The 16491-nt window shown below is 39.2% G+C and overlaps 2 protein-coding genes across 4 annotated transcripts in view; one reads left to right on the forward strand and one right to left on the reverse strand.

Moving 5' to 3' along the window:
- The first annotated feature begins 30 nt into the window (after nt 1-30).
- On the forward strand, nt 31-5082 carry itgb1bp1 (integrin beta 1 binding protein 1). Its single transcript, XM_039667919.2, has 7 exons — nt 31-189; nt 1841-1970; nt 2321-2399; nt 2473-2603; nt 3110-3202; nt 3431-3580; nt 4453-5082. Exons 2-7 carry the CDS (start codon nt 1899-1901, stop codon nt 4522-4524), a joined length of 597 nt encoding a protein of 198 aa, XP_039523853.1. The 5' UTR covers nt 31-189; nt 1841-1898; the 3' UTR covers nt 4525-5082.
- Nucleotides 5083-5270: 188 nt separating this feature from the next.
- Nucleotides 5271-16491, reverse strand: part of asap2a (ArfGAP with SH3 domain, ankyrin repeat and PH domain 2a) — a 61547-nt gene continuing 50326 nt past the window's right edge. For 2 of the 3 annotated variants that reach the window (XM_089120485.1, XM_089120486.1), the window contains 11 exons: nt 16405-16490; nt 16044-16159; nt 15478-15545; nt 15272-15379; nt 13598-13817; nt 11504-11650; nt 9752-9872; nt 9273-9358; nt 9084-9160; nt 8840-8953; nt 5271-7628 (listed from right to left, as the gene is read on the reverse strand). In XM_089120485.1, coding sequence (XP_088976611.1) covers nt 7554-7628; nt 8840-8953; nt 9084-9160; nt 9273-9358; nt 9752-9872; nt 11504-11650; nt 13598-13817; nt 15272-15379; nt 15478-15545; nt 16044-16159; nt 16405-16490 — 1218 coding nt within the window. In that variant the 3' untranslated portion in view covers nt 5271-7553. The remainder of the gene's footprint in view (nt 7629-8839; nt 8954-9083; nt 9161-9272; nt 9359-9751; nt 9873-11503; nt 11651-13597; nt 13818-15271; nt 15380-15477; nt 15546-16043; nt 16160-16404; nt 16491) is intronic. The other variant, XM_089120487.1, reaches the window with a different exon arrangement.

The raw sequence follows: 16491 nt of genomic DNA on the forward strand, positions 1-16491 counted from the left end.
TAACGTTACCTATTAGCGTGCGTCCCCTTTAAGAGGTGCAGGGTGGAGCCGTACAGGAAGTGAAGTGTCAACGCACGTCTCGCCAAAGCAGAGAGAAAGAGAGAGAGAGAGCTACCGACCTCCGCTTTGATGAACCATATTAATAATTATTTCACCCCTACACTGCTGCATAGTGAGCTCAAAATAGAGGTATGCCCAGTGCTTGTTTACCAAGTTCATATTATCCATAGTTATTTATAGAAATGCCAATTAACGACCAAATAACAGCCCTTTGCGTTTGCATAAGTCAAGTTAGACGTGGGTCAGGGGTGCTGCTCAATGTTTATCCTAGCAACGGCTTTCCGTTATTTTCCAAGGGGTTTTCATTAACAATGGGCCCGCGGAGAGCTCGTGCCTACTAGTAATCACACACTACGAGCTAGTGCGCGAGCCGAGCGCCCCTGTAGATTCCGGTAGATTCCTAGAAAGTTACCCAAAATTTGGCACCATTGTTTTATAGGGGCGTGGGCTCATCTCGAACCCCGAGAACATGTTTGTCCATGCTGCTATTGATATGTAGCGTAATAAGTGAGTGCGAAGTGAACGTAATTGAGTTCATATCATTTTTGAACGGATTCATTGGAATGATAATTACAGTATCACGTTATTATAATTAATCAATGTTACGACATTTTAGCCAGAAAACGTTCTTTTTATTATATGTATAAGACTAATATAAGACTCTACTATGTACAAATATAGATATTAATGTCAATTTAGTCCATATACAAATATTATATAAATGTTTAAAGCTATATAATATGCTGAAAATCCAAAGGTAAAAGGTTTTAAATGGTTATTTAAATAAGGGTCAAATATTGCCTGGGAATAAAAAGATAAAACATATTTTTTAATAAGTTAATTATAAATTAATTTGCTTGTATGTTTGTTTGGTTAGATAAATGTATCAAATCTGGTTCCATTGCCAAATAATGAGAATTATTTTTATCAAATTTTTTTTTATTTTTTTATTTCAAGACCTTAAAAGTCATTAATTTTTTTTTGGTTTATCTTTAGTTCTCTGTTTAATTCTAATTATAGTTTCTAAAATATTTTATTTGCTGGATATTGCACGTTGTCTTCAGTTTTAGAATCATTTGTACGCTATTGGGTATACATTCTTTAAATATTAGTACCAGCTTTACAGGAAACAACATGGGTGTGATTTTGATTAATTTCAATTTTAAATGTAGGCTACACTATGTAACTAATTTTTTTAACATTACAAAACTACATGCCTTTTGTCGAAGGACATTGTTTAGATTGTGATTTTGCAGATGAATATGATTCTTCCTCATAGAGAAAGAGAGATTATCCCACTACACTTAAAATATTTACTAATAGGTTTAAAAGAGATAACTAGTTTAGATTGAAAGAACTCAGGCTAACTAGTGTATGACATTACTGTAGTTATACCTATACGCATTAATAGACACTTCATTGAAAATAGCAGCACAGCGCTACAACATAATGAAATGACCCTTTAAGTTCACAATAAATAATGCTTTAGAATGCTTGAACTCTTTATCTTGTTTAATAAAATGCCTTACTCACCTGTTGAGAAATAAAAACAGCATCTCCGCGTTGCTTTTACTCGCCATCTCTGAAAAGCCAGGCCAATGTTGATTCTCGTTTTATTACAAGCTCTGTCATGTTCTCTTTTTGCCAGCAGACTCTCCTCTCACGTTTTGGAACAAGGATTGATGATGTTTTGACCCAATATTTAAATTTTGTTTATTTTGAAAGTATAAAACTGCTTAGTCTACCTTTAAATGGTGCTAAAGTTGATAAATCTCCTCAGACTCTGCTGCCATCTGCTGGTAAGCTGGAGAACTGCAGCACTGGCGTCATGGTGAAGGATGTTTCGAAAGGTCAAGAAGCGCCACAGCAGCAGCAGCTCCCAGAGCAGTGAGATCAGCACTAAAAGCAAGGTCAGTTCACCAGAAGTAATCAAGTACACGTGTCATAAACCAAATGTTGGCTGAATCTCCATGTGTGTGCTTTCTATACCTAGCAGAAAGCACATACTGCATTAGTTATGCTAAATGACATACTTAAAGTAGGAATTGACCCAGTATGCTTGTACTACAATATAATAAAATGGCACTAGTATTATTACTGTGACTAGTATCACAGTATTAGCTCAAAAGGCATGCATGGATTCATAATACAAAAAAAAAGTACAACATGCTATGATGTGGGACCTAATAATTTATAAAAGAGTCTGCTGACTCCTGTATTCCACCTAGTTCATTATAAACTGTAATTTCCCCTTTTACAGTCAGTAGATTCCAGTTTGGGAGGCCTGTCTAGGTCAAGCACAGTCGCCAGTCTTGATACAGACTCCACCAAGAGCTCAGGTTAGTCCTCAATGAAACGCACACGTGTATATTTTTGATTCCGTAAGAGTTCCTGACCTTGTTGACCCTTCAGGTAACGCTGTGTCTGACACGTGTGCTGAGTTCAGAGTCAAGTATGTGGGAGCCATCGAGAACCTGCAGTTTAACATGAGCAAAACCCTTCAGGAGCCTCTAGACCTGATCAACTTCATTGATGCAGCTCAGGTGAGGATCTACAGAAGGGGAAGATGTAACACCCTTAAAGGTGCAGTGAGCGATTTCTAAGAAACACTGTTGATATTTGAAATCAACCCAAACCAAAGACTGGCATGAGATTGGGCTTTCCTAACTTCAAGAGGCAGAGAATTCCAAAGAAAAGGCGCTGTCACCCATAGACTTTAAGTGAGTTTTAGGAAACAAACAGGAACACCTTAGGAACCTTTAGGAACACCTCAATTTTGAGGAGCGCAATCTGCAATTCGGAGTGTAAAGGTGCAACCAATTGGGAGCCAATGTAAGTCTCTCCTCCCCTATCATGTGTGGGCACGCCCCCAACTGCTGATTGGCTACAATATTGTTTAGGTGCTCGGCCTGATCCACTTTAATCAGTATTTCCCAGAAATCTTCTCAGACCTCTAATCTTGCGAACTGTATTTTACTGTAAAAAAATAAAAAATTAATTTTGTCTGCCGCTGTTTAAAAACTTAATCTCATGTATTCACTTTAAACAGCAAGACGGAAAACTGCCGTTTGTGCCTGGAGATGAGGAAATGATTCTTGGAGTGTCCAAGTATGGAGTTAAAGTGGCCTCATTAGACCAGTGTGTGAGTTGACCCAATGTCATTGTTAACTATGAGATATTTGGCTCTTTTTTTTTTACACAAAATAAAGGAGCGTGTTGAGACTCGAGAGAAGCTTGAAACTCATGTTCACAAAATAATGTGGAACTGCATGTCTTGAAACCGAACATCTATCTACTGTACGTACCGCTATGAAATACAGGATTTCAGTGTGATGGCTGGGTATCTGATTTGTAATCGATTCTTTCTCAGGAAGTGCTTCACCGCCACCCGCTCTACCTGATTGTGCGTATGCTTTGCTATGATGATGGTCTGGGTGCTGGAAAGAACCTGCTCGCACTGAAGACCACTGATGCCAAGCAACATGACTGCAGCATCTGGGTGTATCAGTGCAGTAATGCGGTAAGACCTGAAGACAGGAAGTGTTTCTGAGAGCATATCTGATAATGTAACGAAAATATTTACTATTTAATACAGCCAGATCAGAGTCTGCAAAGTGTCACGAGGTGGCGTTAAACATCCTCATGTCTCAAAACACATAACATTACATTTATAACGAATGTAAACAACTTAGAATTCACACTAACGTCGGGCTGAACTGTGCGGTTCACACTACATGACTTGCTCTCAGTGAAATCATGAGTGTTCAAGTTGTTTAGCTGTTCACACCACACAACACAACGTGATTGATCCACAACAGGAGGTAACTCACTACACGAGTTGACAACGCACTACATAGAGATACAACCACGATTGGATGATAATAAGAGCAAATCATTTGTGACTCAATGAGAGCTGTTTCAGTTCTATGGTACGGTCTAAATCCTGAAAATAATCAAATAAATAACGAGTTGACAACAACTCTGTGCCTCAACGATTCTATCTTGTCTACAAACCATGTTTTCTCATGAAAAACCACGCAATAAAACGAACTAGAAATGACGCAAAACAGCACGTGATGTCCAAATTCACAACACGTGAATATGGACGTCAGACAGAAACTAGTGCTGCACACTGTTTGCGCGACGATCTGCTCTGAGAAAAAAGCAAAAAAAAAAGAAAAACTAAGATTTACCTGGTGTCTCAACCCATGCGTTGCTATCTCCCCTTTCACACAGAGATTCCAGAAAATACACGGATAATGTGACCCAGCATTTGATCAGTTTAATGCATCCTTGCTGAATAGAAGTATTAACTTTCAAAATGTCTGCAAACTTTTTGAATGGTTGTGAACATAGAGTACTCATTTAACACACCATTTTTGTGCTCTGCAGGAACAAGCCCAGGCCATCTGTAAAGTCCTGTCCACCTGTTTCGACTGTGCTCTGGCCTCAGAGAAGTCCTGAGGAGTGCTGGGAACGCTCCTGTTCTTCCACCCTCACCGGTTCCTTCAGCAGGACGAGGAAGTCAGTCTGTTCGTAGAAGGCGCCCTTTTTAAAACAGAAATGCTGGAATTTGTTAATGTTAGTACAGCTGTTCGGTCTTTGTTCGGTATGAAAGAGCAGCCATCTCAACCACGTTTACACCATATTCATTAGTCTTACCCAGCATCCTCTTCTCCAAACAGCCCCACCCCAACCCAAAAGTCCAAGTTTGGGCTGTGTCTATTTTTGTAACCTAATTTAATCTTATTTAATGTAAATATACAACAACCTCAGAGCACATTTCCCACCATGGGCCAGTGAATGCGTGATTTCTTGGGCTCTAGTGGGATTCGTGTTAAGTGTGGTACATTAGTGTCAGTGGAACACAAAGATGCTGTAAAACCCAAACCCCCTGCGCCCTGTATCCTACACTTCTGAACATGCCCTTCTTCTGTTGTCCTCCTCCAGTGTCCTGGTCCAAGTGGGATCGGATCAGTTAATACAGTACGGTACAATAAATCAATGCGAATGTAATCTGGAGTTTCTGGAGTTTTTTTCCCTTATCCCCCAATAGATGGCAGTGCTCTTTAACCTATTGAGTTATGGACTTCTGTTTTCAAATGAATACAAAAACATCTCACAGATGGGGGAGGTTATTCATTGTCCCTTTATCTGTCAGTTTCACTTAATCTACCTGAATAATGCAACGCATGAACGGAATTAAAAACTGAGTTTTGTTTTTTTTTATTCCAGTTTTCCCATTTATTTGTACATATATGCATATATTTATATATTAGCAACAATGACGTTTATGGTAAACGGATGAATAGAGGTTGTTTTCATCTTAATTAAAAGTCTTATCTAACAAAACGCCAGTTTAGCTCTCTGTTTACAATTAAATATGCACAAAGCAAAGTCTACATTTATTTACAATCGCAGCCGGCCCGGTGCCGTCCGTATACATTGAGCTACATCCCGTCACTGCCCGAGTTACAGGTCACTCTGGCCCGAGCTCAATCAAGACTAACATGACTGTAATTAAAAGTTACATAACAGACTCTATTAAGTTGCTCTGCAACCACATCAAACACTCATGACATTAAAAACGCTCCTGCACACAATTACTGATGGATGAGCATTTCAAAGCTTTAGAAAGGATTAAGAGAAGTGTTGTGAGGGAAATATGACATGAGGGATTTTAATTTCCCCTGGAATACAATTAGCGCTAGAGAAAGAAAGAGATGCCGAGTTATTACTGGTACAGGGAACACCCATCTGGCCAACCAAAAGCTGGGAGATTCAGGGCACATCCTGGTTGGTGGAAATACAAATAATCCATAACTCCAGACACCTTGAAATCTGTTAAAAATGACAAGGTTTTAGTGCACTCATGCTGAAAACGTGTTCATGTTCTATACACCAAAGGAAGGTAAGAGCTTCTTAAAGAGTTAGTTCACCCAAAAATGAAAATTCTGTCATCATTTGCTTTTAAACCTGTATGACTTTCTATCTAGCCAGGAAAAATTTGAAGAACGTCAAGAGTGCTTTTTCCATAATGATGACAGGCAAATTGTAAAGTGGTCCATATAACACAAGCACTGCATTTCAAGTACACTGACTGAACCCATATGTTGACTACAATCAACAAATTAAAGTTGTGTTTGTTTAAAAAATTACACGTGTCAAGTTGGACGTCATTGGTTTTTCATGTCGAGGCAGGTTTGATTTTTAGCGTATAAAAGTCTTCCCAATCCAAACCTGAATGACTTTTTTTTTCTATGAAACACAAAAAAAAAATATTCTTCAAAAATTCATCTTTTGTGTTCCACAGAAGAAAGCAAGTTACACATGTTTGGAACGACATGAGGATGAGTAAATATGACAGAATTTCCCTTTAAATATTGGTCTGTTCCTCACACAGTTACAGTAGGGCTTCAGAAGACTTTGAATATCGCAAACGAATCTTACAGACCACTTTTAACGTGCCTAACGTTAACAGTCCCCATTTTGAAAAAGCACTCTGCACATTCTGCAGTGTATGTTCTTTTGCACAGTTTGAAAGAACATGAGGGTGAGTTAATGACCGAATTTTCATTTTTTGGTCTATAGCTTTAAGAAAGAACGGGCCAGTTGAGAAATGACAGCGTTCCACAGGCCTCTCATGGCAAACTGCCTACACACTGAAGGAAGGTCTGCAAAAGATCATTAAAACCAATAAGAGCATCTAAATCAAGACCACAGAAGGACAGCTCAGAATTATAAATATCTATACAGAAATAAACCTTCTTGATGCTCTTCACTGGCTCCTTTCCTCTTCCCTGGAGACTGTCAGAGCGCTCAAAACTCCCAGCAGGTACAGAGTCAACATTTCTTTCATTAAGTCTTCCTGTTCCCAGTCCCTTAGCCAGAACAAAAGCGCTCTTATGTCTGTCTGTTTCTCCATCTCTTTCAAATCATCTCTGTCTGTTTCTCCATCTCTGTGAAAATGGGGACATCGGAGCTCCCCCTCCTAGGGCAGACGGCTCTCGTAGCATATTCCTGGCCTTAGCACCATTGACGAAGCTATCTTTCCCAACCGATTCCTCAAAAGTCAGTGATTCTCAGAGTATCCTTCTGCCTTTCCTTGCCAGACGTGGAATGTGGGCAAATAAGACTATATTCACAGATAATGTGTACTTTTCTTCAAAACCTTATGCTATTTATTATGTCTAAAAGGAATAAGGATGTGAATTATCTCAGAGTAAAACCTTCATCTTGGTGACATCCTTCTCAGCATTGTGGTCACGATAAATTAAGTCAAAAGTGCATTTATTGCAACAAACTGTCGTTCTGCAACATCTAGGCCACAAAGCCCAGGTGACTGCTCAAGCCAGGTGAGAGCAGGGATTAGTGGAAGCTCAGTGAGGACACAAGCTTCAGGAGAAAGGGAATACCGATGATGATGATGATGATGATGATGATGATGGTTAGAGAGGACACCTTCCAGCTCAGTGTCCGTGATCTCCGGCCCTTCAGTCCATAATGAATTGCACGAATGTGACAGGAAACGCTCCTCTTCTCATTGGCTCTCCCTCAATGTGGCCCAGCTACAAAAAGATCAAGAGAAAGTGTATTAGAAATGTTGGTCACACTTTACTTGAAGGGGTGTGCATAAGACTGACATGACACCTTCATAACCATGACATATGTCTTGAATATGAAGTAAGGTTTATGCATGTTTATGACAAATGTTTTTAAGTGTCTTTCGCTCAATAATGACCTTTTGAATGCGTAGTTTTTAATTTACTCACCCCCATGTCATCCAAGATGTCCATGTCTTTCTTTCTTCAGTCGAAAAGAAATTAAGGTTTTTGATGAAAACATTCCAGGATTTTTCTCCATATAATGGACTTCAATGGGAACCAAACGGTTCATGGTCCAAAAGACAGTTTCAGTGCTCACTTTCAAATGCTCGCCTTGCTCTGTTCTGTGATGCGCGTTCGTGACTCTCCTGTTCATCAAAATTAATTAATCTTTTCGTTCATTTCTTTCGTTGAATCAACCAAATGACACGAAAAAAGATTTGTTCATTTTGATGAATGAGTTCGAACAGGAGAGTCACGAACGCGCATCACAGAACAGAGCAAGGCGACCATTTGAGCTTATAAAACTTAAACTTTTTTTTTTTTTTTTAAATGAGCGATAGTTTCGCTTGATAAGACCCTTATTCATCGTCTTTGAACAGTTTGCAGTTTGCACTGGAACTGTCTTAAACCGTTTGGTTCCCATTGAAGTCCATTATATGGAGAAAAATCCTGGAATGTTTTCATCAAAAACCTTAATTTCTTTTTGACTGAAGAAAGAATGACATGGACATCTTGGTTGACATGGGGGTGAGTAAATTATCAGCAAAAGTTGTTTTTTTTAAGTGAACTACTCCTTTAAGATGTCATGTTGACATAAACCATAACATCATAACCTGCAGTGTCTTTGTCATGACAAAGACATTCATATGTAAATAGCACTGAAGTCACACAGGTAACACAGAGATTTGGCTTTACCATTGATGAGCCTCCATGGAGAATGAATGACTAAACACAGCCAATGAAAACGTTGTTTAGTTGTTTTCCAGAAAGAGACACTGAACCAGACCGCGGCCCTCAGTGAGTTTACTTATTAACAACCAGCCAGTAATATTAAGGGAAATACAGTAAACTCACCTTTCTTCTCTGGTTCTCTCTCTCATACCACTGCTACTATGTAAAGTGAGTCCTCTAGATAGAGTTGAAGTCTAGTGTGCGGCAGTCAGGATACTCACCCACCACTCATGGTCCTCCTCACCATCCACAACGATGACCTCTCCCTCAGAGAACGTCAGCTCATCTGGATTATCAGCCACACAGTTATACATGGCCTTCACACGCTTCGGCTTCTGCTCGCCACACCGATCAGGTTTGGAAACACAAGAACATGTCACTTAGTATATGTTATGTAAATATGGCATATTAGGTGGTATCCATCATGAATTCATGTCTGGAATTTCCTCTTGTGGTTAAACATACCAGGTAGGTTTTCCTGGGCATTTGGGTAGCGGGCAGAGTTTGACCAATGGTGTTTTGGGGGCCTCCAGGAACTTTAGCTGTTTAACCAAAAAAACAAACAAAATGAAAACAGGAAATGGCATCACTGTCAGAATTGGCTTTTCAATACAATAATGGCAGCAAGCCTTTTATTTAAAACAATCAACTTACAGTTAACATGGTTTCTCTGACATCTACCTGGTCTCTCGATGGATCCAGAGCGCATCAGTGTGCTTTTACTGAAGGTTTTGTCCGCGCTGCAGCCAACAAAAAGAAGAGATGTGAATATTGTGTTCAGTTCTTGTAATATTGAGTACTAAAAGTAACAATATTTAGACTCGGGTCATGCTCAGATGAGTTCCCTACTTGTGTCGTCCTCTGGCACTGTGTGCGTGAATGAGGACTTGAATAGGAATTAATGACCTGGTAAATCAGCAGTTCCCTATGGGCATTTTCCACCTCTGCATCCAGATAAGGACACGCTCACCTTTTAAAGGAGTCAGACTCGCCAAACACTGGAGAAAGTACCACTCAACGACTAGCGGCTAACCGCAGCTACAATGAGTCTGTGTTGTCCTATAGGGCCGGACTGTCAGAGTAGAGGGCATGTGTGTGTGTGCATGTGGTCATGGGTTATTTAGTATTCTGACCTTGTAGCCCGGTTGACGTTCTGACCAGGAGGGCCGTGTCCAGGTTTGGGTTGTATATTCTTGGCCTCCATCATACTGGCAGTTTTAGCCAAAGGAGGGGGAGCACCGCTAGGCACAAGAACTGCAGAGAACATTAAATAGATGCAATTATGTTAAACATAAACAGCTCACAATTACTAAAAAAAAACCACAGATGTTTCAATATTTTATTTTTGACAATATTGGTAGCAGGGTTCCCACACTTGAATTTCCATGACTTTCCTGTTTTCCTTGATTTCTGGATAAAGATGTATATTTGTCACACTTTAGTTTAGGGTCAAATTATTAACTACGACCTCAATAAACTCCTGAATTACGTACTGCTTATTAATAGTTGTTAAATTTATAGGATTAATTAGAAATTATACATTTCTTTAATCCACAATATTGTCATTATTTTTAATAACTATTTACCTTTGTTTTGGGTTTGTCTTGTTTATAAAGGTTAAGAATATTTGTTTTATTTTGTTGCCTGTTTGCGAATTAGAAAAAGAATAAATGTATTACTGATAACAAAAATTATACATTTAAAATATACTGATATTAAATAGGCTTTTTTAGTTTAAAATATAGCTTATGTATGGCTGATTAAATGTAAAGGAGAGCATAACTAGAGTCACTGTAATAATAATGATATATAAATAATAAAACATTTAAAATATTCTTTACATTAAATAAAACATTTTTCGATATCTCATGCTATTTCAAACAGTTAAAAGTAACTTTTTGACCCTGAATAGGAGTAGTTCACTTAAAAAACAAAACAAAACTTTTGCTGATAATTTACTCACCCCCATGTCATCCAAGATATCCATGTCATTCTTTCTTCAGTCGAAAAGAAATTAAGATTTTTGATGAAAACATTCCAGGATTTTTCTCCATATAATGGACTTCAATGGGAACCAAACGGTTCAAGGTCCAAAAGACAGTTTCAGTGCAAACTGCAAACTGTTCAAAGTGCTTTAAACGATTCCAGACAATGAATCAGGGTCTTATCAAGCGAAACGATCGCTCATTCAAAAAAGAAATAAATAAAAGTTTAAGTTTTATAAGCTCAAATGCTCACCTTGCTCTGTTCTGTGATGCGCGTTTGTGACTCTCCTGTTCGAACTCGTTCATCAAAATGAACGAATCGTCTGAAATCGTTTAAAGCCCTTTGAACAGTTTGCAGTTTGCACTGAAAGTGTCTTTTGGACCTTGAACTGTTTGGTTCCCATTGAAGTCCATCAAAAACCTTAATTTCTTTTCAAATGAAGAAAGAAAGACATGGACACCTTGGATGACATGGGCGTGAGTAAATTATCAGCAAAAGTTTTTTTTAAAAGTGAACTACTCCTTTAAGAGAACAAAAAGACATATCTGAGCACATAGAGATCTTTAAATCCCCCAACACATGAACTAAATGAAAGAGAATGACAGCGAGCTTGTTTTTGGAAATCGAAAAACCACCAGAATTTTTGAAGCCTGATACCTTGTATTGGTTCATGAATAACAATTAGGCTATGTGATTAGACAAACTCAACTCACAAACACAGCATAACCTAATTAATATTCATACGTTTAGACACCGCCATGACATCACAACCAGGTGATCCAGGATCAATCAAAGAACAATCTGACTCAAATCTAATCTCAACACAAAGCACCACGTGAAACAGAAGCGCTCGGCCTCGAGCAAAAGCTCATCCACTCATTCATGTACAGCCAACTCACGGGAAGTGGATGTGACCCGTAAGGGGGGCGCTGGGGGGTGCATGTTGGGGGGGTCAGAGGAAGATCTCTGCCTGCCGGTCAGATCTAGGGAGCCAGGCTTCCAACCGGGCGATCCCTGAGCCATTCCAGCAAGACCAGACGGCTGTACTGTGGGAAGAAGAGAAGACAAAAAAAAAAAAGATGAAAAGAGAGGACAGCGCTTTTGTTAACTCTTATTCTGGACTTTGGTCCTGCTCCAGACCTGCAGAGATCCATTATGCATCTCATTTCATTAGTGTCTTATGGGATTCACTTCAAAGCCTCACTCTTGTTCTAACACAGAAATCAGTGTCTTTTTTTTATCCAAGTGAAACTCTTAACAGACCAATGGGCTATATGCACGCATAAGTTCCGCATTTGACTTAAGGATGCTCGTCCATTTCCGGTTGTGTAGATTAAAGCGGAGGAAAACCGGAGAAAACGGGATTATGGCTTAGTCTTCAATATTTACTGTCCTCCCGTCTTTGAAACGAAACGTACATACGTTTAGATGTAATTTTATATATAGTTATGTTTATTTAATATAATTTTAAAAAGAAGCATAAACACAACGAGGGGTGTCTGTTTTATCTGTTTTTGTGACTAACGTTTCATTAGTATAACCATGGAGTATAAAATTCAATATAAATTCTCTGTATTGCATTGGACTCTATGATCAGCGGAAGTTATCGAGCATCCTTAATCCTTCACCGGAAATAACGCCGTGCATAGAGCCCATTCCACCAATCTCCTGTTTACTGGCATCTCCCTCATGTTATCTTAACAGACCTCCAAGTCCTTATGAACATTTCTGAAAGCGTTTGAGCTCATAACGGCTTCCTGTCCAGAGACTTTGGGAGCGCACATATAGGTCAGAATCTTCACACGGCCGTTGCCATGGAGCTCTGCAGTGCAACTGGGTGAGGGTGAGAATTCAAGAACAGGTCAAAGAGATTTCTGCCATTTTAAGACCTGACATTTGTGAGGCTAAAAATACAGCAGCCAGTTGTGGCCTGAACAGAATTAGTGACTCGTAGAATTATTTGCTTTTTGTGTACGTTTAGTATATTTTTCATTTACAATTATAAATATTAACAAAGTGGATGATTTAAAAAAAAAAATTTGAAGTGGTTCAAATGTATGCTAGACATTTTATATACACACACTCACCGGCCACATTATTAGGTACACTTGTTCAACTGCCCCTAAACACAAATATCTAATCCAGCTACTCGATATGATCAACACGATCTGCTGAAGTTCAAACTGAGTGTCAGAATGGGGAAGAAACTTGATTTAAGTGACTTTAAATGTGGCATGGTTGATGTTTGGGCTGGTCTGAATACATCAGAAAATGATTTACTGGGATTTTCACACATAACCATCTCTAAGGTTTACAGAGAATGGTCAGAAAAAGAGAAAATAAACAATGAGTGGCAGTTCTGTGGGGGAAAATGCCTTGGTGATGCCAGAGGACAGAGGAGAATGAGCAGATTTGTTCTGCTGATAAGGCAACAGCAACTCAAATAACCACTCGTTACAACCGAGGTTTGCAGAAGAGCATCTCTGACCACACAACACACCGAACCTTGGAGCAGAAGGACTAGAGCAGCTGAAGACACACCAGGTGCCACTCCTGCCAGCTAAGAACAGGAAACTGAAGTACAATTCACATGGGCTCACAAAAATGGGATAATAGAAAAAAACGCCTGATTCAGAATTTGGTGTAAACAACATGATAGCATGGATGTGTCCAACAGGATAATGTCACAAATCTCAACTCTTCTCAAACTGGTTTCTTAAACATGAAAATTAGTTGATTATACTCAAATGGCCTCCACAGTCACCAGATCTCAGTCCAATAGCACCTTCGGGATGTGGAGGAACGGGAGATTCGCATCATGGACGTGCAACTGTGTGATGCTATCATATCAATATGGACCGAAATCTCAGGAATGTTTTCAGCACCTTGTTGAATCTATGCCACAAAGAAGGAAGGCAGTTCTGAAGACAAAAGGGTATTTTTCTTCTTTCAATCAGTGTTTTTTTCTTTTATCTGAGTGAAATGTAAAGTACCTAAATTTCGGGGTGGTAGAGGTGGAGCAGAAGTGGAAAGGGTGACTGGTGAGTTGGTGTTGATAATGGTCCCATAGGTCTCGTTGTTGACCAGGTTGGGCACGAACCGCTGCTTGTCTTTGACCATTTCTCGAGCGTCTCGTGCCAGACTGGGCTGAAGGGAGTTACTGCCCGGAGTGTAGCAGCTGATGGGCCTCTCGTCCCGCCGGTGAGGACTGGACTATAGACACAAATATCATAAGTGGGACTGAGTAAGCACATTGAATATTCAACAAAAAAGAGAAAAGAAATCACAACAGATTTTGCAAGAAAAACCTACATTAATCAGCATTTTAACAATTGAGATGATTACAAAGCACTTATTATTTGGTCAATTTAATATTTGGACTTCAGCAAAATATGCGCTTTGAAATGCGGAATCAGTTCAAACTCTCTAAGAAAACTGATTAAATATAATCCAATATAATTCTTTCTTGTGTTCATTTAGTTAAAGGAGTAGTTCACTTAAAAAAAAAAAAAAAACTTTTGCTTGTAATTTACTCACCCCCATGTCATCCAAGATATTCATGTCATTCTTTCTTCAGTTGAAAAGAAATTAAGGTTTTTGATGAAAACATTCCAGGATTTTTCTCCATATAATGCACTTTTACTGGGAAAGGGCTTTAAACGATTCCAGACGATGAATAAGGGTCTTATCAAGTGAAACGATCGCTCATTTAAAAAAAAAAGTTTACGTTTTATAAGCTCAAATGGTCGTCTTGCTCTGTTATGTGATGCGCGTTTGTGACTCCTGTTCGAACTCGTTTATCAAAATGAAGAATCTTTTTTTCGTGTCATTTGGTTCATTCAACGAACGAAATGAACGAATGGATTTGGAAAAAGATTAGTTCATTTTGATGAACCAGTTCAAACAGGAGAGTCACAAATACGCATCACAGAACAGAGCAAGGCGACCATTTGAGCTTATAAAACTTAAACTTTGTTTGTTTGTTGTTTTTTTTTTTAAATGAGCGATCGTTTCGCTTGATAAGACCCTTATTCGTCGTCTGGAATTGTTTAAAGCCCTTCGAACAGTTTGCAATGAAACTGTCTTTTGGACCTTGAACCGTTTGGTTACCAGTAAAATGCATTATATACCTTAATTTCTTCTCGACTAAAGAAAGAAAGACAAGGATGACATGGGGGCGATTAAATTATCAGCAAAAGTTTTTTTAAAAGTGAACTACTCCTTTAAAACAGCATTGAAAACATGCTTTGATTGTTTTTTATGATATTTTAATCTACTCTGCTACAATAACTATTTAAATGGAAACTAAAAATATCTACACACACTAAATTAGGCATTAGCTATTACTAAATATCAACACATATACACACAAATATAGACCATTTCACAAGATGTAAACAACACTGGTCCAGAAGCACTTCCTGTTTCAGTTTGTAACTGTTTTCTTTATTTCACATGTAAAAAAACATCTTAAAGATGTTTGTTTAACTTTTTGATTCATTTTTAAATGTTCTGTCGGTTGTATTTTATCCCAGCTTTTATGTAGTGTTAAAAAACTGAAACAGGAAGTGCTTCTGGACCAGTGTTGTTTACATCTTGTGAAATGGTCTATATAAGTCGAGCAAAATCTAACACAACCAAAATACTTTTCCTTCAGTTTTCCTCACCTTCTCGTCCAGATCTTCATCACTCTCGTCCAGGTCTTCATGCTGAAGTCTCCACTCGTACTCCACATGCACATGAGCATTGAACTTCCCTGCAAGTGCCTGGTTCAGCTAAAAGAGAGCCGAGCATCCCATAAACAACATCTTACGGGCCAGTTATCTCGCATATTAAACTACAAGAACTTTGCGTGTACAACATGACAGCTCACCAGTTCCTCACACTGCAGGTGTTTGAGTCGCCTGGCGATGTCAAGCGGGGTCTCGCCAGCCTCATTAGCTAAATATACACAGAAACACATTTCAAGAGGAGGATACACTGGTTTGATACATTTTAGAAAGCATCACAGTCGCCAAGATGGAAACAATGAGGTTCCCAACACATTCTGTACTCTTGGCTTCCTGTGCTGAATTTGACTTTACAGACCAGACAAAGCCAAGTCGATCCAGACAGCTTGCTCACAAAAGACGCTGGCAGGGATCTGAGAGGAGATTCCCTGGCACAGATTCACCCACCCACATGCACACACGCACAACCGCTAGGCCACATATGACTCCCTGTTATCTTTTCGTCCTATTCTTGGTTCAAATCACCACGCTAACTTTCCCAGCAGTCAAAATAAGAACATGTGTGAGAACAACATCCTGAAAAGTGCCATCAGACAAATCAAGGATCCTGGTAATTCCTAAAAAACATCATGAAAGGGACCCCGTTGATATGTCACACCCAAACTTCCTGTTTCAACAGGGACTACGAGAGATTTGATTTGCTGCATACCGATGTCTATAGAGGCTTTTCCTCTCAGCAGAAGTTTGAGACACTCGCTGTTGTCCGTCAGGCAGCAGTAATGCAGCGCTGTACTTCCTTTAGCCGTTTGCTTATCCAAGTTTAAACTGAGGGGAGAAACACAAAATTTTGCCTGTTTAGAAAACATTACATCTCAATTTTTCCACTCTAGGCACAGCTATAATTGCCTGTTTAACATTCAAAATCGGCGCTTTTAAACAGCTTTGGTCAAATCAATGACAAAAAAAGCCGTTCATTCAGATTTAGTTGTTGGGTAGCATCAGTCAGCAAAGAGGGGAAATAAATTCGGGAAAGATGTTTTCCAGCCTCTGCTCGGCTGTCTGAGTCTTGCCTGTTCTGGGTGAGGAAGTCTATGATGTGAAGGGAGGTTCTGTCCACCAGTCTCACGGCCAGATGAAGGGCGGTCTCACCTTGTTCC

Source organism: Pimephales promelas, chromosome 15 (genome assembly GCF_988280905.1).
Source record: "Pimephales promelas chromosome 15, fPimPro1.hap1.1, whole genome shotgun sequence".
Classification (NCBI taxonomy): Eukaryota; Metazoa; Chordata; class Actinopteri; order Cypriniformes; family Leuciscidae; genus Pimephales; species Pimephales promelas.

Bases quoted from the DNA above. Each gene is read 5' to 3' on its own strand.
- itgb1bp1 (XM_039667919.2), top strand. From the start codon at position 1,899: ATGTTTCGAAAGGTCAAGAAGCGCCACAGCAGCAGCAGCTCCCAGAGC. The intron at 2,400-2,472 runs GTTAGTCCTCAA...TTGACCCTTCAG, and splicing joins AGACTCCACCAAGAGCTCAG to GTAACGCTGTGTCTGACACG. The intron at 3,203-3,430 runs GTGAGTTGACCC...ATTCTTTCTCAG, and splicing joins TGGCCTCATTAGACCAGTGT to GAAGTGCTTCACCGCCACCC.